Below are 17,582 nucleotides of genomic sequence, written 5' to 3'. Positions count from 1 at the left end.
CAGGTTGTCATACCTGCACAACCCCCTTACCCCAGCAGTGATGCAACTCTTTATTATTACACATAAAAAAGAGGTTTGCAAGGGCAGAAGTACTTTTGTCCTTTTCTTGTCCTGCACATTGGCTGCATGCTAAGTCAAATCAACTCAATTGGCAACTCCAGTCCAGGCACAGCTGGGAAATTTAACCTTGACCCGCCTACAGCCCCAGACACACAGCACCTCTTCTCAGCCCCATGGCTGAATTTTGGGCCCTTCAGCATAAGGGCAAATTCCTCCCATCCACTTTGACTCTGTCATCCAATAAATTGAATGGGATTTCTGAATATCTAACAACTATTTCTGGAACCAACAAAAGAAACAAAATAAAGCACTCAAACTGGCTCTAGAGACTGAGAGGAACCATTAACTCCCCTCAAACTTAGGAGAGATGCTTCACCATCCATCACCAGAACAGCTGGGGAAGGATGTCCTAAGTAGTATGAGCAACTCTGACAGAAACTGACAGATCCTGTTTTGATTTCACAGAATGATAAAGCTTCATGCAACCATTGTACTCTTGCTGATGAGACACATAATACAGTTTAATACAGAGCTCTGTATGAGCATTTCTGATCCATACAGAGATAAAAGGAAGGAAACCGCTGGGCAGTGGTGGGTGGGGGTTAAAGAGAACAGGACAAAGGATGTAAGATTAGTTTTGAAGGAAAGAAGGTTATGCCAAGACCGGGTGGCATGTCTACAATTGCCACTTGTTACCTTCTTTTCCTTGTGATGCATTAAAGTCCCAGGCCTTATGTCTTTAACATGTGTATCATTTCTGGACTGCTCAGCATGACTGTTTGAATTTACATCCATAAAAGAGCACTTCTGGAAAGCCTAGGAAATAAATACTACAGGTTATCAGGAGACCAAGAACTTTTACAGATAAATATCTAGAGATGATCAACTACAAAGAGAGCACTTGTTTTTAACAGTCACAGCTCAACAATGTTTTCTACAAGCTCATGAGACAGTAACAGAGATTTCAGACTATCAGACTCAGAGAACCAGGGCATCCCTTCCAGCCTCTCAAGACTCTAACACCATGCTGACCTCAGTGCTCCCTGTAAGGAGGACAAGCTTGATTTTTGAATTTGCAGACAATGGAGATTCACAGAGGTGCTACAGACTATCCAAAGCCAAGTAGGAAGCCCATGACAAACTTGGGGCTTGTGACAGCACCTATTTCCTGGTGGCTGATAATGCAAGAGTTACATAACTCCACTTCTCCCACACAAACTGTAATTAGAACTTTAAACATGGAGATGTGCCTTTGTCACAGTCTTTGACAAGGAGCCATAAATTGACTGTCCCAACCTGTGGGTTTGTGGGCACTGGCCTCCCACCACACATCCTCCAGGGCATGGCCCAGGCTTTTCAGCCATTTATTTTGCTATCCTCCTTTCATTTCCTTTGAGTTTCTCTATCCAGCTGGCTCCCAGATCTGGAGGAGCAAAACTAGCACTGGCACTATCACTGTGCAGTGCAGGCAGGGCACAGCACAGAGCAGGGAGCGCTCACAGGAGTCAGGCACACTGTGACATGCAGTAAGATTCTATTGTTGTACCATACAGTAGGGAAATAATTTGATTCCTGGCAACTCATGACATTAATAGCCCTGATTACAGATTAGAATCAGGCCTGTTCTTTATATACTGTATTCTTCATATGTATTGCACGTTTATGCAAAATCAGAAAAGGATAATAGAAAAAGTCCAGTGCAAAAGATCAGGATGCAGACTTCCTTCTGGTTTCCCATTACATGCTATTTGTATGTGTTAATAGATCAGACCTAAGATGACATGAAACTAATAGATGACATGAAAAAATAGTCTTGCTCCTCCCACTAGAGGATTTGGACTTTTCCCCAACTTACCCATTTGTGAGACCAGTGATGTGGGTTTGAGTAAAGCATCCTCAAAGTCCTTCAGACTTTAAGTGTCAAAATGTTATTTCCCTTTGGTATTTTTTAATCAGCTTTGCTCTGAAAGATCTGTAACAGTCTCCAAATAGTTTATGCTACAGCTACTGATTATTATGATGTCTTTTCCTGCTACATTAAAAATCTTCACATTGCACTCAAGTTTCTTCTGAACCTTCATATTCTTAACAGGCTTTTCAAAGGGGAGAAACATGGATACTTAGTCATGGATGCAGCAGCACAGTGTGGATCTCACTGATCTTGCACACAGACATTAAAACACGCCATGTTCTCACATCTACTCCTGACCTAGGTACAATTTTGTGGCAACATCACTGACCTGGGAGCTCCTGTCAACTTGTTACTGCAACTCCTGTTTCTTTCCAAGGCATGCAGTTGTGGCCTGGCCAATATGTTGTTCTTCATGTGGACTTTTTATTCAGCAAAGCATTATGACCATTAAATTATTGCTATCATGTCTGGACTTTTTATTCAGCAAAGCATTATGACAAATTATTGCTATCATGTCTCTCTCTGCTATCATACTTCACTGATCTGAACTAAGGTGATTTTACACAGTAAGGATTTTAAATGTATTTCCAGCCTTTTGATGAAAATACAGAGAGATACTGGGCCTGTTGCTGCTCCCTATGAGACCTGTCTATAAACACCTGCATCAGGTCAGTGATTTCAAAAGCAGACAGGTCTCAATTATTCTGCAATAGGGTTTTTTTGCATACTCTGATAGCTGCCAGATTTTTATAAGAATCTTGTGTAATGTTTGATCAAATGCCTTACCAAAATGTTGATGGGTATACAATTCAGTTGAAGCAGTCAAACCTGTTACTTGATCATAGCTCTTTGTTCCATTACATTGTGCTCACTGGCATAACTGTTTATGTCTGTCCTTTAGTTCTTCAATGATTGAATTCCATATCTCATTTTCCATCATTCTGCCTATGACTGACATCAAACTAATGAGCCTGTAGCTCTCAGATCAGACAATTTTCTCCTTCTAAAACATGGTATTCTGTTAAGCTCCTAAAATATACCTGGTATTTGGTTTTGGTTTGAAATGAGTATTGCTAGCTCCCAAAGCTAGCATTTAAACACCCATTCCCTGTTGAATGCTATTCCCATGCCTATTTCTCCTCCTCAGCTTCCCTCAGCCCCCCTTTCCATACCTTAACCTCCACTTCACTGTCCCCACTTGCAAGGCAGAGGTTGCTTTCCTGGAGACAGAGATGCTGTGACAGCCTCTGTGTCCCCAGCCCTGCTGCCTTGCTGGTCACCAGCACACGGTGGGGACACGGGTGAACTTCTGCTCTCGCTCCTGCAAACCAGCACTGGTGGGAGGGTGCTGAGGGAAGGAGCAGGGTGCACCCCTCAGACCTAACAGTTACAGCCCAGTGCCCACATCTCCTGTGCTCTGAGTGCCCCTGGGCAGCACCAACCCTCCTGCTGGCAGGTGAACAGCAGGGATCATCTCACGTTGAGACAGTGCTCTAAAATACCAGAAGTTATAACCAATTAGGCTGGTCCACATCTCCCTCCCTCATGTGGGCATGGCAGAGGGTGCCCCTGGGAAGCTGGAGCTCACTGATGGTATCAGGAACAGCTGGCATTTACTGCAGCATTTTCATCACTGAAGTGAACTGTCCTGTGTGATGCCAAGTGAAGGACCAGCAGGAGAGCACCCGTCCATGCCACTGGCACCACTGACACCCCAGGGAATGGGCAATGTCCCAGTGTTCAAACACTCTGGGAAACTGCACCATAGCACAGCCCACCAGGAGCAGACCCAGTTATTCTCTGTTCCCACCAAAGACAGCACACATGACAGAGGCTCCCAGCACCTGGCCAGTCTGGTACTAGTGAGCAACACTAGGTCAGGCACAACCACAGAAATGCACACCAATGTTTTACTTGTCCCATTTGCATGTGCAGGCTTCTCCAGTGGCAGCTACTGCATTCGTGACCACTGTCTCAGCTCCAGACCTCATGGGCAAAATTAGGTAGTACTTCCAAAAAGTGACCACTCAGTGCAACAAAGTGGTACCAGGTGAGGCTAGCAGACCTACTTTCCTTCATGCTCTGAGCTGGAAATTGCACTGAGGCCCTAGACGTGATATTGGGCACAGGTGTCCTCATGTGCAACCCAAAAGGCATACCTGTAATTCTGCCATTATTTTATCTCCTTCCTCTTCCTCTTCATCTTTTGCAGCTGGTGCTACAGCATGCCCTGTGCTCCGAGACAGTGCCTGGTCCTCTTTAGGGGCTTTGGACTGTGCTGTTTGCCCAGCATCCTCACTGCATTCCTACAAGGGGATGAGAGAGCACAGACAGATTACACAGCTGAGCCCTCCTGATGCAAAGCTAACACCAAAAATTCAGCACTACTGCAACTCCTCTCTTGCAAGGTCCCTCTTCCTGCTACTTCATCAGTTCAAAAGCAACCAATATTGCTGATGTGATTGTATGTTCACAGATTAAAAAGCTTCCTACACTGGACTTCCCACCACTTCCTTCCCTAGAACAGATGGGGAAAACAAGGCCAAAGAAACTAATTTGCAACATTTCTGTAAAAACACTCTCAAATCTGACCTGATCTTCCCCATCTGTTTAAGGCATGCTTTGCTTTTTTTTATTTTATTTTTAATCTTCTTACCACTTTAAATGAAAGCAGCCTGTGACTTGCCTTTGCATTGCTAGGAGATAAGAGCAGCAAGACTCCTGTAAACAGAACTGATCAAATCTTACTTGCTCATTTGGCCTAACAGAAGTGCATCCTGGTGAGCAGTTTCAGTAGCTCTCCAGGACACAGCTCTGCCTCAACTGATTTTGTGGTTTATAGGCCCAAGCCTGTGTCTTGTCTCTTTCCCCACCTCTCCTCAGGAGTCTGGCTGCCTAGAGTATGAATCACCAAACCTTGAGGGCAGCAGCCTCTTTTCTGGCTGTGTAGATGACATCTCCTGATCTGGTTGTGGTCAGTCCTGAGCCTGGCAGGTAACTGCGCCGCGGAGGTGGAGGAGGTGGAGACTTGCTCAGCTTCTCATTATCCTGCTCTCCATCAGGAGCTTCTTCTGCAGGTAAACAGAGCAGCACAAAGTAAGCACAGGTCAAAGAGAGGAAAATAGTATTTGCATACCTGCCTCAACTGGAAAGAAAAAAAGTCTGAAAAAAGGTCCTGTTGCTGAATATACGAACAGAATCACATTTGGTATTCAATGTAACTTGGAATGAAAGCAAACTGCTGTACTTGCACAGAGAAACTGGATCACTTCCCCCAGAATTTTTCAGCAAAACTCCTGTCCTCTAGGCCACTGTATGTGGGTGTAGCCATCGCTGTGCAAGTGGCAGAGCAGAGCACAGGTGTGCAGGAGCAGGTAAGGCACAGGCTCTGGGTGCCTCTTACAGACAGGACCCCTCAGCCTCCTTTGAGAGCAAGGCCACTGACATGGAGACAATGAGACACCAGCCTGGAGGCTTCTCATAGCTCTCAGCAATTCTGAAGCAAACAGCACACTGTTCTGCTCTGCCTGGGAGGTGCTGTAGGCAAGGTGCAAGGAGCTGAAGAGTTCTGTCCATCTCGTAGTTGGACACAATTAGCTAAGTTCACACAAAGGCTGAGTGGAAATGTAAGCAGTATTCTAGAGATGCCACCCTTGCTTTTCAGTGAGTCCTCTCATCTCTGAGCAGGGCAGGGGATCACCAGAGGCAACTGCACTTGCTCCTCTTCCTAGGGAGCATTTGTTTTCACTTAACTTGCCATAATTCCAGGAATGTAGAGCTTTGCCTTTGAATTACCATATGAGAGCCCTATACATGCTTTTCTAAGCCAAGAACATTCAAATACCAAATGCAAAGGCCAAGCAGAGCCAGCCTGAGGAGAGTCTTCCTAGAGAAGACCAGTTTCAAACTGGCATTGCCCCTGAGGATGCTGCCCCACCAGCTGTCCCTGGACAGCATTATTTCCAGAAGCAGCATGACCCAGCTCATGACCTGTCCCTGTGTGTTTCTGCTTACAGGCTAAGCATCATAAATATGGCAACAGCCACTGTTTTCACACTGCTGTTTACAGTGTTTGTTTCCAAGAGCAAAAGAATTACCTTTCTGCAGCTACTCAGTGTTATATAAACAGCTGGAATAAATATAATCCAGAAAGATAAAACATCCTGCTTTTGGGATTACCCAGCTGTTTAGGGCTAAGTGTTCCCTCTGGGGAAATTATTGCATAACTGCCCACTCCTGGGCCTCTGTCAGGCTCCTCCAACACTCCAGCTAGCCCTGGGGACTGGATGGAGCCCTTGTCTGACCCGGTCTCATCTTTTTTTCCTTCTTAGCTCAAATATTCTTTGAAGCTGCTTAAGCTTAAAGAAATGCTCAGTTGTATTATCTCCCTCCCTGGTTATCTGGCACTCACTTGCCAGATTGCAAGAGGAGTGAATTTCTAGATGCACTTTACATTAGACCACTTCTTTGGTCAACACACACCACTCAGTTTTTAATTACATCAGATGTACTTCTGCTGTAAAATGAGAGTAATTCTCTAAGACGGTGTTTAGCAGACTATGATGTAGGGCTTTTGCAAATCCCTACTCCTTTTAACGGGCACAACCCATTGCCCTCAAACTGGTAGTGACTCTGATTGCAAGAATTCCAAGTTTTTCCTCACACTTAATGAGAGCCAGGTTGGATGAGAGACACAGAAGGCACAAAGAAAACATGATTCTTACCATCTCATTCACATCTCTGAGACACTCATCCATCTCCATCCTCAAAATGGGAGATAAAAACACAGGCAAGAAATGTTGTCACTGAGTGTGGCAGGTGCACTGGTTATTGAAGGCTAATCCCTCTCACATCCCTTAGCTGGAGTCATTAAGGAGAGGCTGTGATGGGGTTTGCTCATGTCAGTGCAGTGACACTAGGCTGCACGTGAAACTTCAAAGATGGATTTCTATTCTATTTACTAAGCAATTATATTTCCCCAATATAAATGGGAAGGGAAAAAAAACTTTAGAGGAAAAAAATTGCAGGGAAGATCTTATTCTTTTTTTTTTTTCCCTCTGGCAAATTTAAAGAGGGAGGAATAAATGAACAAATCTAACCCACTAAGCCTGAGACTGTCCATGAACAAAACCTACACATTATGGAACCTTCTTTGGTGCCAAAGGGCTCAGCACTTCTGTGAACAAAATGGGAGTTGTCACCAGCTGTTTCACTAAACTGCAGAATTTTTCAACAGGCACAGAGAGATGGGAACTAATTGCTCTCACCATACAGACTTCTACTTGTACCAAAATAAATCCAAAAGGTTTCAGAGTAATAATGCCTGCCTTGAGGCAGACTCTGCAGTCAGATAAACTCTCCTTAATGGAAGTTACTGATCACTCACCACTTGCAAAAATCAGGGCATTCTCACATATGAAGGTACAAAAAGAGATGAAGGAGACCAATTTCTAATGTACATGATAGGAAAAAACACCCCCATTTTTCATGGAACAGTCTTGATACAATGTCTTAGTCAAGACATTAAAGAAATGTTTACAGAGTCATGTGGAAAACTGTGTAAAGTGTGTAATTTTACTTTGCTTTGTGCTTTGCAGAGACTAAAAAAAGAGTTTCTTCACTGGGAGAGGTTCTGTGTGGAGAATGGATGAGACAACACAATCTGGCAACATGATCTTTCTGGGTTCTGCAGCTGAGCCAACAGAGGGCTCTGCTCATTTATGGCCAACATTTTTTATGTATTGTATTGGTAGATAGGTGGTCTGTCTTTTCTTATACTGCTCAGTTTTCAAGTGTACAGCAGACTGGAACTGAACTTTTCATCCTGTCATAGAAGAGCTGAGTGGTATGTGAGATAGTTAATCAGATATTAAGGGAAAGTTTTGCTGTTCCTGTATTTATGTAACTATTGCAGGACTCATTATGCACAACAGAAGGCAAATGTCTCAATCTCATAAAACTTGTTCTTAAATCTGCTGGCTGCACACTGTGCAAAATTGTTACTCTAGAAGTGGATTAGTTAACTATGCAACTTAAAAACTCAGTTACTGTGCTCTGCACTTTTTAAGATGTCACAGCTCACTGCACCCATATGGTACTTATTTTCACTGACTTCTTCTATTTATGCCACACATTATACAAGCTAATTGTGTTGATAGCCAGTAATCTCACTGAAGGGTGCCAGAATTCTAAAATTATGAGGTTCAACAGAATGTATTTTAAACATGTATGTTGCAAAACATCCAAGAAGACAAAACTTGGCAGTGTCAAAGGCACACCCAGAACAAAATGCTGTATCTGAAAACACTCCTTCCAAATTCTACATTAATTTGTCTACACAACCCCTAGGGCATTGTTTTTCAGCTTTTTACCACGTTGGCATGCCAACATCTTGAGTGCAGCATGCAGCTCTGACCTCCACAGCTCCAGAAGGATAAAGTGGGGTTAAACAAGGGTAACTAATCTAGCCTCTAGAGGAGGGAGCAGCTGGCCTGGATGGAGGGACAGAAAGGCTGGAAGTTCACAGTCTGAAGTCTGTGGGGCAGGACAGATGCCCACTCCCACTCCAGGAGAGCTCCAGGACATGATAAAGGTTTGTCCACTGCCTTCATGATTTTATGAATGAAATGAAGAGCTGTTGTTTGCCAAATTGGAGAATATTAGAGCTATGGGGAACTCAGTGAAGGTGGTATGATACAGTTTAAAAGATATGCAGGAAAACTCCTTCACAAGATTGGGAGCTTGCTGCCACAGCAAGAGGTTGCAAATTGTACAAGTATAGAGGAATTGCTGGATAAAAGCTCCAAAATGGATATGAAAAGGAGGAGATTTGGATATTCCCTTTGAAATCCCATGGGGGTGCTGGAATACCCTAGCAGACTGCAGAAGGCAGCTGGGTTCTGTGCTCCCCACACACAGCATCTGCAATTGCCTGTCAGAGACCGAGCTGGATGTAGCTGGGCAAGGATTTTACAGCTGATGTGTGTTTGGCTAATGGCATAAATCCAAGGTTTGGCTGAGGCATCTTTTTTGCTCCTTGGATTTTGAAAAAATTCAGACATGGATTTGTATGTTAAATTGTGAAAGAAAGAGGACTGGAAGGACATCTCACCATCTTGCTACCTCTAAGTAGCTCTACCTACATAATTCTAGTTTAGTATTAGTCTAAACCATTCTGTCCAGTAATGGGGACCTTCCATCCTCCTCACTGCCTCATGCAGCTTCAGCGCTTCACTTGCCTTATCTTTATGAGGTTTCTTCTTAATGCCTAACCTGGATTCTCCTCCTTGCAAGTGCCAGCTTTTACCAGTGTTCTATCCACACACAGCAAGTTATTCTTGCTTTTTAAAGCACATTTTTGTGTATTCAGAGATTGTTTTTCCTTCCTCAAGATCACAGCAATCCATAAACTGAAAACATTCTAAAAGCAGGAAAAATAACCTCTCCTTTCCAGATATGCAATTCTTTAGCCCCATTTACTCTAGCAAACCTTACCTGAGACTTCTAGCTTTTCTGCTGCATCTCCTTTAGGCAGGGCTGCTGGCTGGGGAGGCATCTCCAGGTTAGGAATGGACTTCATTATATTGGCCTGGGCCTCTTCCAAGAGCTTTTCAAATTCCTTTCCATTATAGTGATCAAGGTTTTGTCTTTTCTCTTCCCACTTCTTTTCAGCTTTCTAGGCAAAACCAGTAAAGCATCTATTTATTTTTCTGGTTTCCATTGTGACCACTTAATAAAAATAAATTCCATGTGTAAACACTACAGGTCAGTATGGATAGAGTCTTTCAATTCTAGTCAACAACTAAAGGAGATGCATGAACAGTAATTGCACACTGTTCTGACTTGTTGGGCTAGATTTGACACAAACACATGCCAGACTGACAGTGGCCACTGCTCACTGAAGGAACAAAGGCCAAATTTAAATCTGGGTCTCTCCCTCACTACATCACACTGGTGATTAAAGTGCCTGTCTGTAATAAGTCACAGCAGTTCACCTCTGGGTTTTCCCACTGGAAACCACTGGAGCTTCACACTCTCACTTTCACTTCTCCATAATAAGGGATACGGAGATTTAAAGAGTGAACGAAATCCACGAATGCAAGTGTTGCCAGAGAATTATATGCTATTGGATAAAAATAAAGTATTCTAAAATTGCTAAAATAGAATTATGATTTTTTCAATAAAGATAATTTTAAAAACACAGTTACCTAATTTTGGTTACATGTAATTTTTCTGTTGCATTTAAAATCATAGAATAATTTGGGTTGCAAGGGACCTTTACAGGACATCTAGTCCAACTTTTCTGCAATGAGCGGGACAAAATCAGAGGGTATCTTCAGAAGTACAGTGTAATTAGGGGTTAAGTATATAAATCCCCAGAATGCATTTGAAAAGTCCCACCTGCAGCCTCAAGAGTGAGACTGGGAGCTCAGACCCAAAGAGAGGACAGCTGGTTGAGTGGAATACACCGTACCTCAATCGATACAGCTCGATTTCTGCTACTTGCACTGTGAATTTCCTCAATGAAAAGGCTTTGCATGGTGCTGCCATTGACAGAGACCTGTGCTGCGGGTGTGGGCTGGGCTCCTGCCGTGGGCTCTGGCGGGGCTGGGCTGGCTGAGGGGTGGCCCCCAGCTGTGGGCACAGCTTCACTGTGAGAGCCTGCAGAGGGAGAGCCCTGGGCGTGGGGCACCAGGGCTGCCGAGTGCTGGGACTGGTGGATGACAACGGGCGAGCTCTGCACGTGGTGGACGGTCATCGATGAGAAGGGGATGACTTCTGACTTGACTGATGACACCTGGGACTCGGATGGGACTGCTGGGAGGTTTGGCTGTGCGTGTCCCTGGGGGGGCTTGTGCTCCTCTTGGTTTTTCAGAGTGTCAGCTGCAGTGGGCTTTTCCATGGCAGAGTATTGCACGGCTTGGGATGGATCCACACCCCTCAGCAGTCCTTCTGTAACGTGTCTGCCAAGCCAGATGGAACACAACAGCACATGGTCAGCACACAGACCAGTCAGGAGCAATATGCAACAATAAACTCTTGCAAAGAAAAAGCACCAAAATCCAAACAATCAAAATAGTGGCTTTTTATTTCCCTGATGCCCTCAGCTGTATGATTTTATAGCTTTCTCTCAGAGCCAGGAGCTCAGAATTTTGAAGAGGCGACTCTAACTCAGATGGTTTTGCCTTCTAAGGTGTTTACAAACCTTCAGTGATGTACTGGCAGTTTCTCACCAACCCAGGAGTTACAGGGGGTTGATTTTAGAGTGAGAATGGAAATCAGTTGATTAAAATGTATACAATGTATCTAGCTAAACAAGATGTTCCTGGACTAGAAGCACAGAAAAGTGAAGCTACATACAATGAGAGGCAGCAGTCTGGCACTTTGTCAAAACAGAGCCTCAAATGAAGGTTCTGCATCACATGATACTTCATAAAGGTCTTTCCTGTCAAGAGTGTGGGGTAGGATGAGCTGAGGACATAAAGAAGCAACTATTTCTGGCAGCTAGCTGTGAAATGTCTGAGCTTCTGAGTGTTGCAAGCCATCAAATGCCATGAGTTTTCCCATTATTGAAACAGACTTTATGAGGCTTAATATGCAGTTCTGCTGCAAAAATTTTGGTAAAACTTTGGTATGCATAGCTTATTGTTCTATTTTTCTTTGCAAGACAGGAAATAAATGTAATAATTTTTAAGAAAAGAAACTAACATGAAAGGATATAGGCGTCTGTCTGCATTGAAAAATAAGTGATGGCTCTTACAAAACTTGTTACATAAACCATTTCATCCATCTGCCAGTACTGCCAAATCCATTTTACATATGCTCCAGGATATATAGAAACACTGGCAACACTACATTCCTTAGAATAATGGTACTGACAACAGGCTCATAACTTACATTTTCCTGTAATGGAACTCAAATTGAGACCACTACCACTGACAGTTTTGAGCAGGAATTAAACCCAATGCCCACTGAGTTAAATAAATCAGCAATCATTTGCTGTTCAGATATTCTGACAAACATGGCTAAACAGTGGCACTTAGTGGACATTAATTTTTATCTAGTATTCCAGCTTTCTCTAATGCATCTTCCTTGCAAAGAAGAGAAAAAGAATTTGAAGTGTATTCTTTCAGAAGGTTTGCGATACCTTTATCCACTTACACTATTTTCCTATTTTATTTCTTACTGTTACATTTTAGGGAATGAACCTTTTGGTGTCAGAGAATGTTTCTGTTAGCTTAAATTGCTGTAAACACCTGAAGTTCATTAGCTCAGGTATGAGACTGTTGCCACTGGAAGTTCTCTCATCCAAGCACTTCCCAGATCTGGAAGTGCTGACTTGAGAGGCATTTAGTCTCAATTGTGAGATCTCAGTGACTGAGGCTGTTGGACTCACTGCACAGAGCACAGGAAAAGCTAATTTGATTTCCCTTGAGAGGGCTCTAGGATTAATCTATAAATACTGCAAGCAAGCTGAATTTCTCACACTTGCCACGGGCGAGGGGGAGAACACAAACCCAAAAGCTGTTCCAGCCCTGCTTGAGGAAATTCTTTAAACCTGAAGAAAAGAAAAGGCCTCACCTCCTGAGCATGGTGAGGACATCGGTCATGCTGCGCACTCGTTTCAGCAGGCTGTCCAGCTTGTGGGGCTCCTCCTTCAGGAACCTCACAGCTTCCACCTCAATCCGCAGGATCGCTCGCATTTTGTTCTGCAATGTGGGGAACTCTCCTGCAAGGAAAACAATTGTGAGGCTGAGGAGGAAATTATGAGAGCCCTGGGCAGTAAAAGACGATTGGGTGAGTGTCAATTACTTGAATGTCTATCTCTCTCCAGGGGCCATGCAGCAAGCCCCCTAATCCCAGCTTTAAATCTTTTTGAAAGCCTCCAGATCAAAGGCAAAACTGTTCTCTGTGGTTAAAGGAACAGAAACACGAGTAAAAAGGAAAAGTACACACCTTTCAGGGTAGCAACAGCTTCTCCCACTTGACGCAAAAGAAAGGCTCCATCTTCAACGTCTTTCAGTGTAACTGTCTTGCTGGAAGCAGCAGAGTCCTTCTTCAGGTCTTCAACAAATGTCTCCAGCTCACTGGCAAAAGAAATAACATGGACAGACAATTTAAGCAGGACTTTGATATTGCAAGCAAATATATGTAAACAAATGGAGTAAACTAAACCACAAACTTCAACTGTGGCACCTTTAGATCTGACACCAGAGGCTAAACAAATGACAGGATACCATGAGGGGAGGTGAGAATGCTGGACGCTCACAGCACAAGAAGAGGCTTGCAGCTATCCCAAGTCATTGATTTCTGTGACAGGCTGCAGATGTGCAGAGATCTTGACCTCAGGGCAGCTGTGCTACAAAGGGCAGGTGGGCTGGTGAAACACACCAACAGCCAGCAGCCCTCTGGGACACAAGTGCTCAAAGAGGATAGACACTGTGCCACTACATCCAGTACTGGTTTGTGTTTTCTCATTGTTGATGACATACAGAGGAATGCCCAATAGTTAAGAAACAACCCAAAACCTGGCACCAAAAGCCTCTTGATACAACCTTGTTTATCTGCCAGGTACTGCCAGACAGGACACAGGATCCTGTTTCTATGAACTGCCAGACTGAAACAGCAAGTGTGCATTGTGTGCAGCTCTTGCTCAGCACTTGGATTTAAGAGTGAATCACTTCAGATGTTTTTTCCAACCAGTGCCATCCTGTGCTCACTCAAGCTCCATCTGGTGCTTCCTTCTCACCTTTCCCAACATTTCTTCCAGTCTTTTTATACTTCACATAAAATTTTGCAATACTTGAGACACATAAACTCTGGTTTTGCTTTGGAAGGAGCCATTTATTACCATCTGCACTTGAGACAACATTGCTTTACATGGAGTTTTCCACAGATACATAAAATTTTGTCAAAAAACCCCAACCCTGAGATGATTTATGGGCAACTACACAAATACCCATGTAAACACCTTAAAAAGATCATCTTTTGAGTATCTAGGAGAAATTCACTTCTATTAAGATACCAAATTTACTCACAGGAATATTCTAGGAAGCAGTTTAATTGCAGATAGAAAAAATTGCAATGGAAACTCTGAACTGACAAATCAGCCACTCATTTGAACCTAACCTTGAGCATCATTTCTTGCATCCATTAGGGATCAGTTTTGCAATTGCTGTAAGAGAATCAAGGTACAAGAGGATTGGCAGGAAAGGGGTATGAGAAGCCTGCCCTCTGCACCATCTACAAGTCTTTCCACATATTTCCCTTCCACTGCCATGCAAAGCCAGTCATTTCCCAGACCCATCTCGGTGGGGAAGAAAAGTAGGTGGCCAGTAATGGGATAAAAATAAAGAAAATTCCTTACAGCACTACTGTACATGTAGGTCAGTTTAAATCAGAAGCACAGTCCCACAGAACAGTCCATGGCAACACAACAAACAGCATTTCTCATATACAGAGGAACAGAAGCAGGATCAGCATCTGAACATTAGGCATGCACAGCAAAGAGTTCATTTCAATCCAAAACAAAGAACTTTAGAAACTAAAAAATTACTTTGAACTGAGAATCATAAGCTGTGTCTGAACAGATCACAAACAAGTGCAGGTAAAGGATCCTGTTGCCACTTTCAGACCACTTCTCCCAGTGCCTCTGCCTTCAGAAAGCTGCAGGAGTCCTAATTCCCCCCAGCACACGCAGGCTTGTAGGAAACAATCCACTGGACCACACGATGGCAGCAAGGGAACACTTCTAAGGGTGTTTTTCCGGTGGAAGAGGCTGCTAAAACGCAGGTATCTGCTGTCTCTGCCTTTGCAAGAAAGGGCACAGACACACTGCAGCAGGAACTGCAGGAAGAATGTGGCCTGCTGTCACTGTCACTAAGGCAAGGGCTCCTGCTCTGCAGGACAGTGCTCAGCAGTCATGCCTCCTCCCTAGCCCTTGTGCCCTGGTATTGGCACTGAGGCTGGGCAGTGCTGCTTTGGGAATCATGGGGTATCCCTCCTCCCTTTTGCAGATCAGCCCTGGAAAAGCAGCTTCTCAAACATCTGCATCTACCAGGCAATAAAACAGATAAAGAAAGATGCTTAAATTTGTTCATGTGTGGAAAGAAGAGAAAGGAAAACACAGGACAATATTACAATGTTAGAAGGACTTTGAGGTCACTGACAGTGGCCCACTTTCCCCTTTGTTCTTTGAGCAGAAATGGAAGGGTCATCACAAACCCCTTCAATTCCATATACTGTCAAACAAGACAAGTGATCATTACACTGCTTCGTGCTGCTAACTGCAAGGGAAAATAAACTTTATCCCTTAGGACCCAAAGACTGAAACAGATTTGGTGGTCTCTAGAATTCCTCTTCTCTCACTGGGGGAAACACTTGGCTTTACAGATTGGCCTGAGCAAATTAGCAAGACATGCACATTAATGCAGTTTCAGAAGGCTGATATAAGATAAACAAATTTTCTGCATCTATATTCTACTTGGAGAAGCTGAGGCAACCCCTGTGCTGTGATCTTCAGGCAAAAAAAGCCTCAGAGCATCTGCCTCAGACTGTAGTATCAGCAGAACAGGCTACAAAACAACTGACAAAATTAATGGTAACAAATCACCCAGACCAGATGGCATTTGCCCAGGAGTTCTATAGCAATCTGAGGTTGAAACAGCTGAACTATTAATGATAAGCATCTAACTTCTTGATTAAAATTGCTTTGAAACCAGATTAGTGGAAAGTCATAATTGGTAAAAATAATTTTTTTTTAATGGTATGGGGATATCCTGGGAACTGTATTCTGGTGAGACTGACACTTAGACAGGTGTGATGGATAGGTATCAAAATACAGAATAAACAATAAAGAATAAATGAACAATGGATAAATTTGCTGTGTTAGGTAGGAATTAACATGGTTTGCGTAAAATGAAGGTAAGTCTCACAAATCCACAAACAACAGAAGTCTGGCGACAAAGTATACCACAAAAGGCTTTCAGCAAGGTGTTTGAGGAAAAGCTTTCAAGAATGCAAAGTTGCCATGGACAAGAGGAAATTCTTTCATGGATAAAGCACTGAAGTAAAGATAAGGGATCAATGAACAGCTAACTCAATGCATGTACTTTGCTGGTGGGTTCCACAGGGACCACTGCTAGGGTTGGTGCTCTTCAACATACTATAAATAATTAAGAAAAAAAAGGATGAAGAATATAACAACAACAACAAAAAAAGCTCAAAAGGCTACTATAATTATTCAGGGAAATGTAAATGAAAGGTGGCGGTACAGGACTGCAGATGGACCATGTGGTACTAACGGACCAGAAAACACCAAAGATTAAATTAACCCCTAATACCTGTAAAGTGTGCTCACGAGAAGAAGAGAAATTAAACCAAAATCAACCCCACCTAAAACCAATAACCTCCCAAAACCCAAAGGTTTTATATACAGTGATGATCTTAGAACTGATGATCATCTGTGAGATGTTGGATATTTGATGCAAAGCTCCCGTGGCACATGAGGACAGGGAGATCACACCACGCACAAGGTCACAGTGTGCCTGCATCTGACAAAGCTGCCGCAGGGCTCTCCTGTCTCCCATCCCCACCCCACAGCTGTGCACCAGAGCTAGAAAAGGCAAAGAGAAAGGCAAGAGGATGATGAAATGTAGAGAAAGGCTCCTAGAAGAAGGTTAGCTAAGCAAACTGAGACTTCTCAGGCTGGAAAAGGCATGAGTGGGGGAAAAGGCATGAGTGAGGGAAAAGGGAGTGGAAAGGGAGTGTCTATAACATAATGACTAGCATGGCAAGGGTGAATATTCTCCTGTGCATTATTTAAGACAGATGAACAATTCAAAAATAAACAAAAGAGATTCTTCTGATACACTTTCCCAAGTATCTGCTACTAGTAGCTCTCCCAGATTGCCAAGTGAAGTTTTGCTTTCATGGAGCATAGGTATTATTATTAGTAGTAGTAGTATTATTATTATTAAAAAATCTGGTACTTTTCCTAACAAAGTATAAATTGTAAGCTACTATGGATTGTATCCAATTGAACAGATTGGATGTGGCTATAATTTAAATACTGTGCTTATAACTCCCTCCTATTAAAAGTGCTTAAAATCTACAATATTGAGTGGTCTAACATGCTTGTTATGACATAAATACTTCGTTACTCAATGTATCATAACATCATCATTTGTCCTTGGTCTGGTAAATCTTAAATCTAGTATCTACAAGTGCTATATATAACATCTCTAATGCTGAGTCAAAAGACTGGATTGAAAAAAAACCTACATATTTAATTCAGTGTATTTTACCGTCACAAGTGTACATAAACACTGTGTTTAACAGGTTTCATTAGATACCCTCTGAACTGTAATCCTGCTACAGTTGTGACACACATGGGCACACCTCTGCAGACACCATTATGAATCTGTTGAGCAAGCTTTCTGCTCAACAGAATGCTTGCTTTGAAATGCACCCCAACATTTCTGTTGTTTACACCATGAAACTGCCAATATGTTTATTTCCTTATTTCACAGAATGGGTAAGGTTCGAAGGCACCACAGTGGGTCACCTGGTCCAACCTCCCTGCTCAAGCAACAATCTCCAGTTGCAGAAG

At 43.1% G+C, this 17,582-nt stretch overlaps 1 protein-coding gene across 7 annotated transcripts in view; it reads right to left on the bottom strand.

Moving 5' to 3' along the window:
• KIAA1217 (KIAA1217 ortholog) overlaps positions 1–17,582 on the bottom strand; it is a 354,729-nt gene that overhangs the window by 6,850 nt on the left and 330,297 nt on the right. For 6 of the 7 annotated variants that reach the window (XM_031059312.1, XM_031059311.1, XM_031059316.1 and 3 more), the window contains 7 exons: positions 12,929–13,059; positions 12,554–12,701; positions 10,446–10,935; positions 9,467–9,647; positions 4,889–5,043; positions 4,132–4,278; positions 757–876 (listed from right to left, as the gene is read on the bottom strand). In XM_031059312.1, coding sequence (XP_030915172.1) covers positions 757–876; positions 4,132–4,278; positions 4,889–5,043; positions 9,467–9,647; positions 10,446–10,935; positions 12,554–12,701; positions 12,929–13,059 — 1,372 coding nt within the window. The remainder of the gene's footprint in view (positions 1–756; positions 877–4,131; positions 4,279–4,888; positions 5,044–9,466; positions 9,648–10,445; positions 10,936–12,553; positions 12,702–12,928; positions 13,060–17,582) is intronic. The other variant, XM_031059314.1, reaches the window with a different exon arrangement.

Source organism: Geospiza fortis, unplaced genomic scaffold (genome assembly GCF_000277835.1).
Source record: "Geospiza fortis unplaced genomic scaffold, GeoFor_1.0 scaffold75, whole genome shotgun sequence".
In the NCBI taxonomy this organism is placed as follows: Eukaryota; Metazoa; Chordata; class Aves; order Passeriformes; family Thraupidae; genus Geospiza; species Geospiza fortis.
Note: the sequence above shows the minus strand (reverse complement) of the source record. Positions and strands in the feature narration are given on the sequence as shown.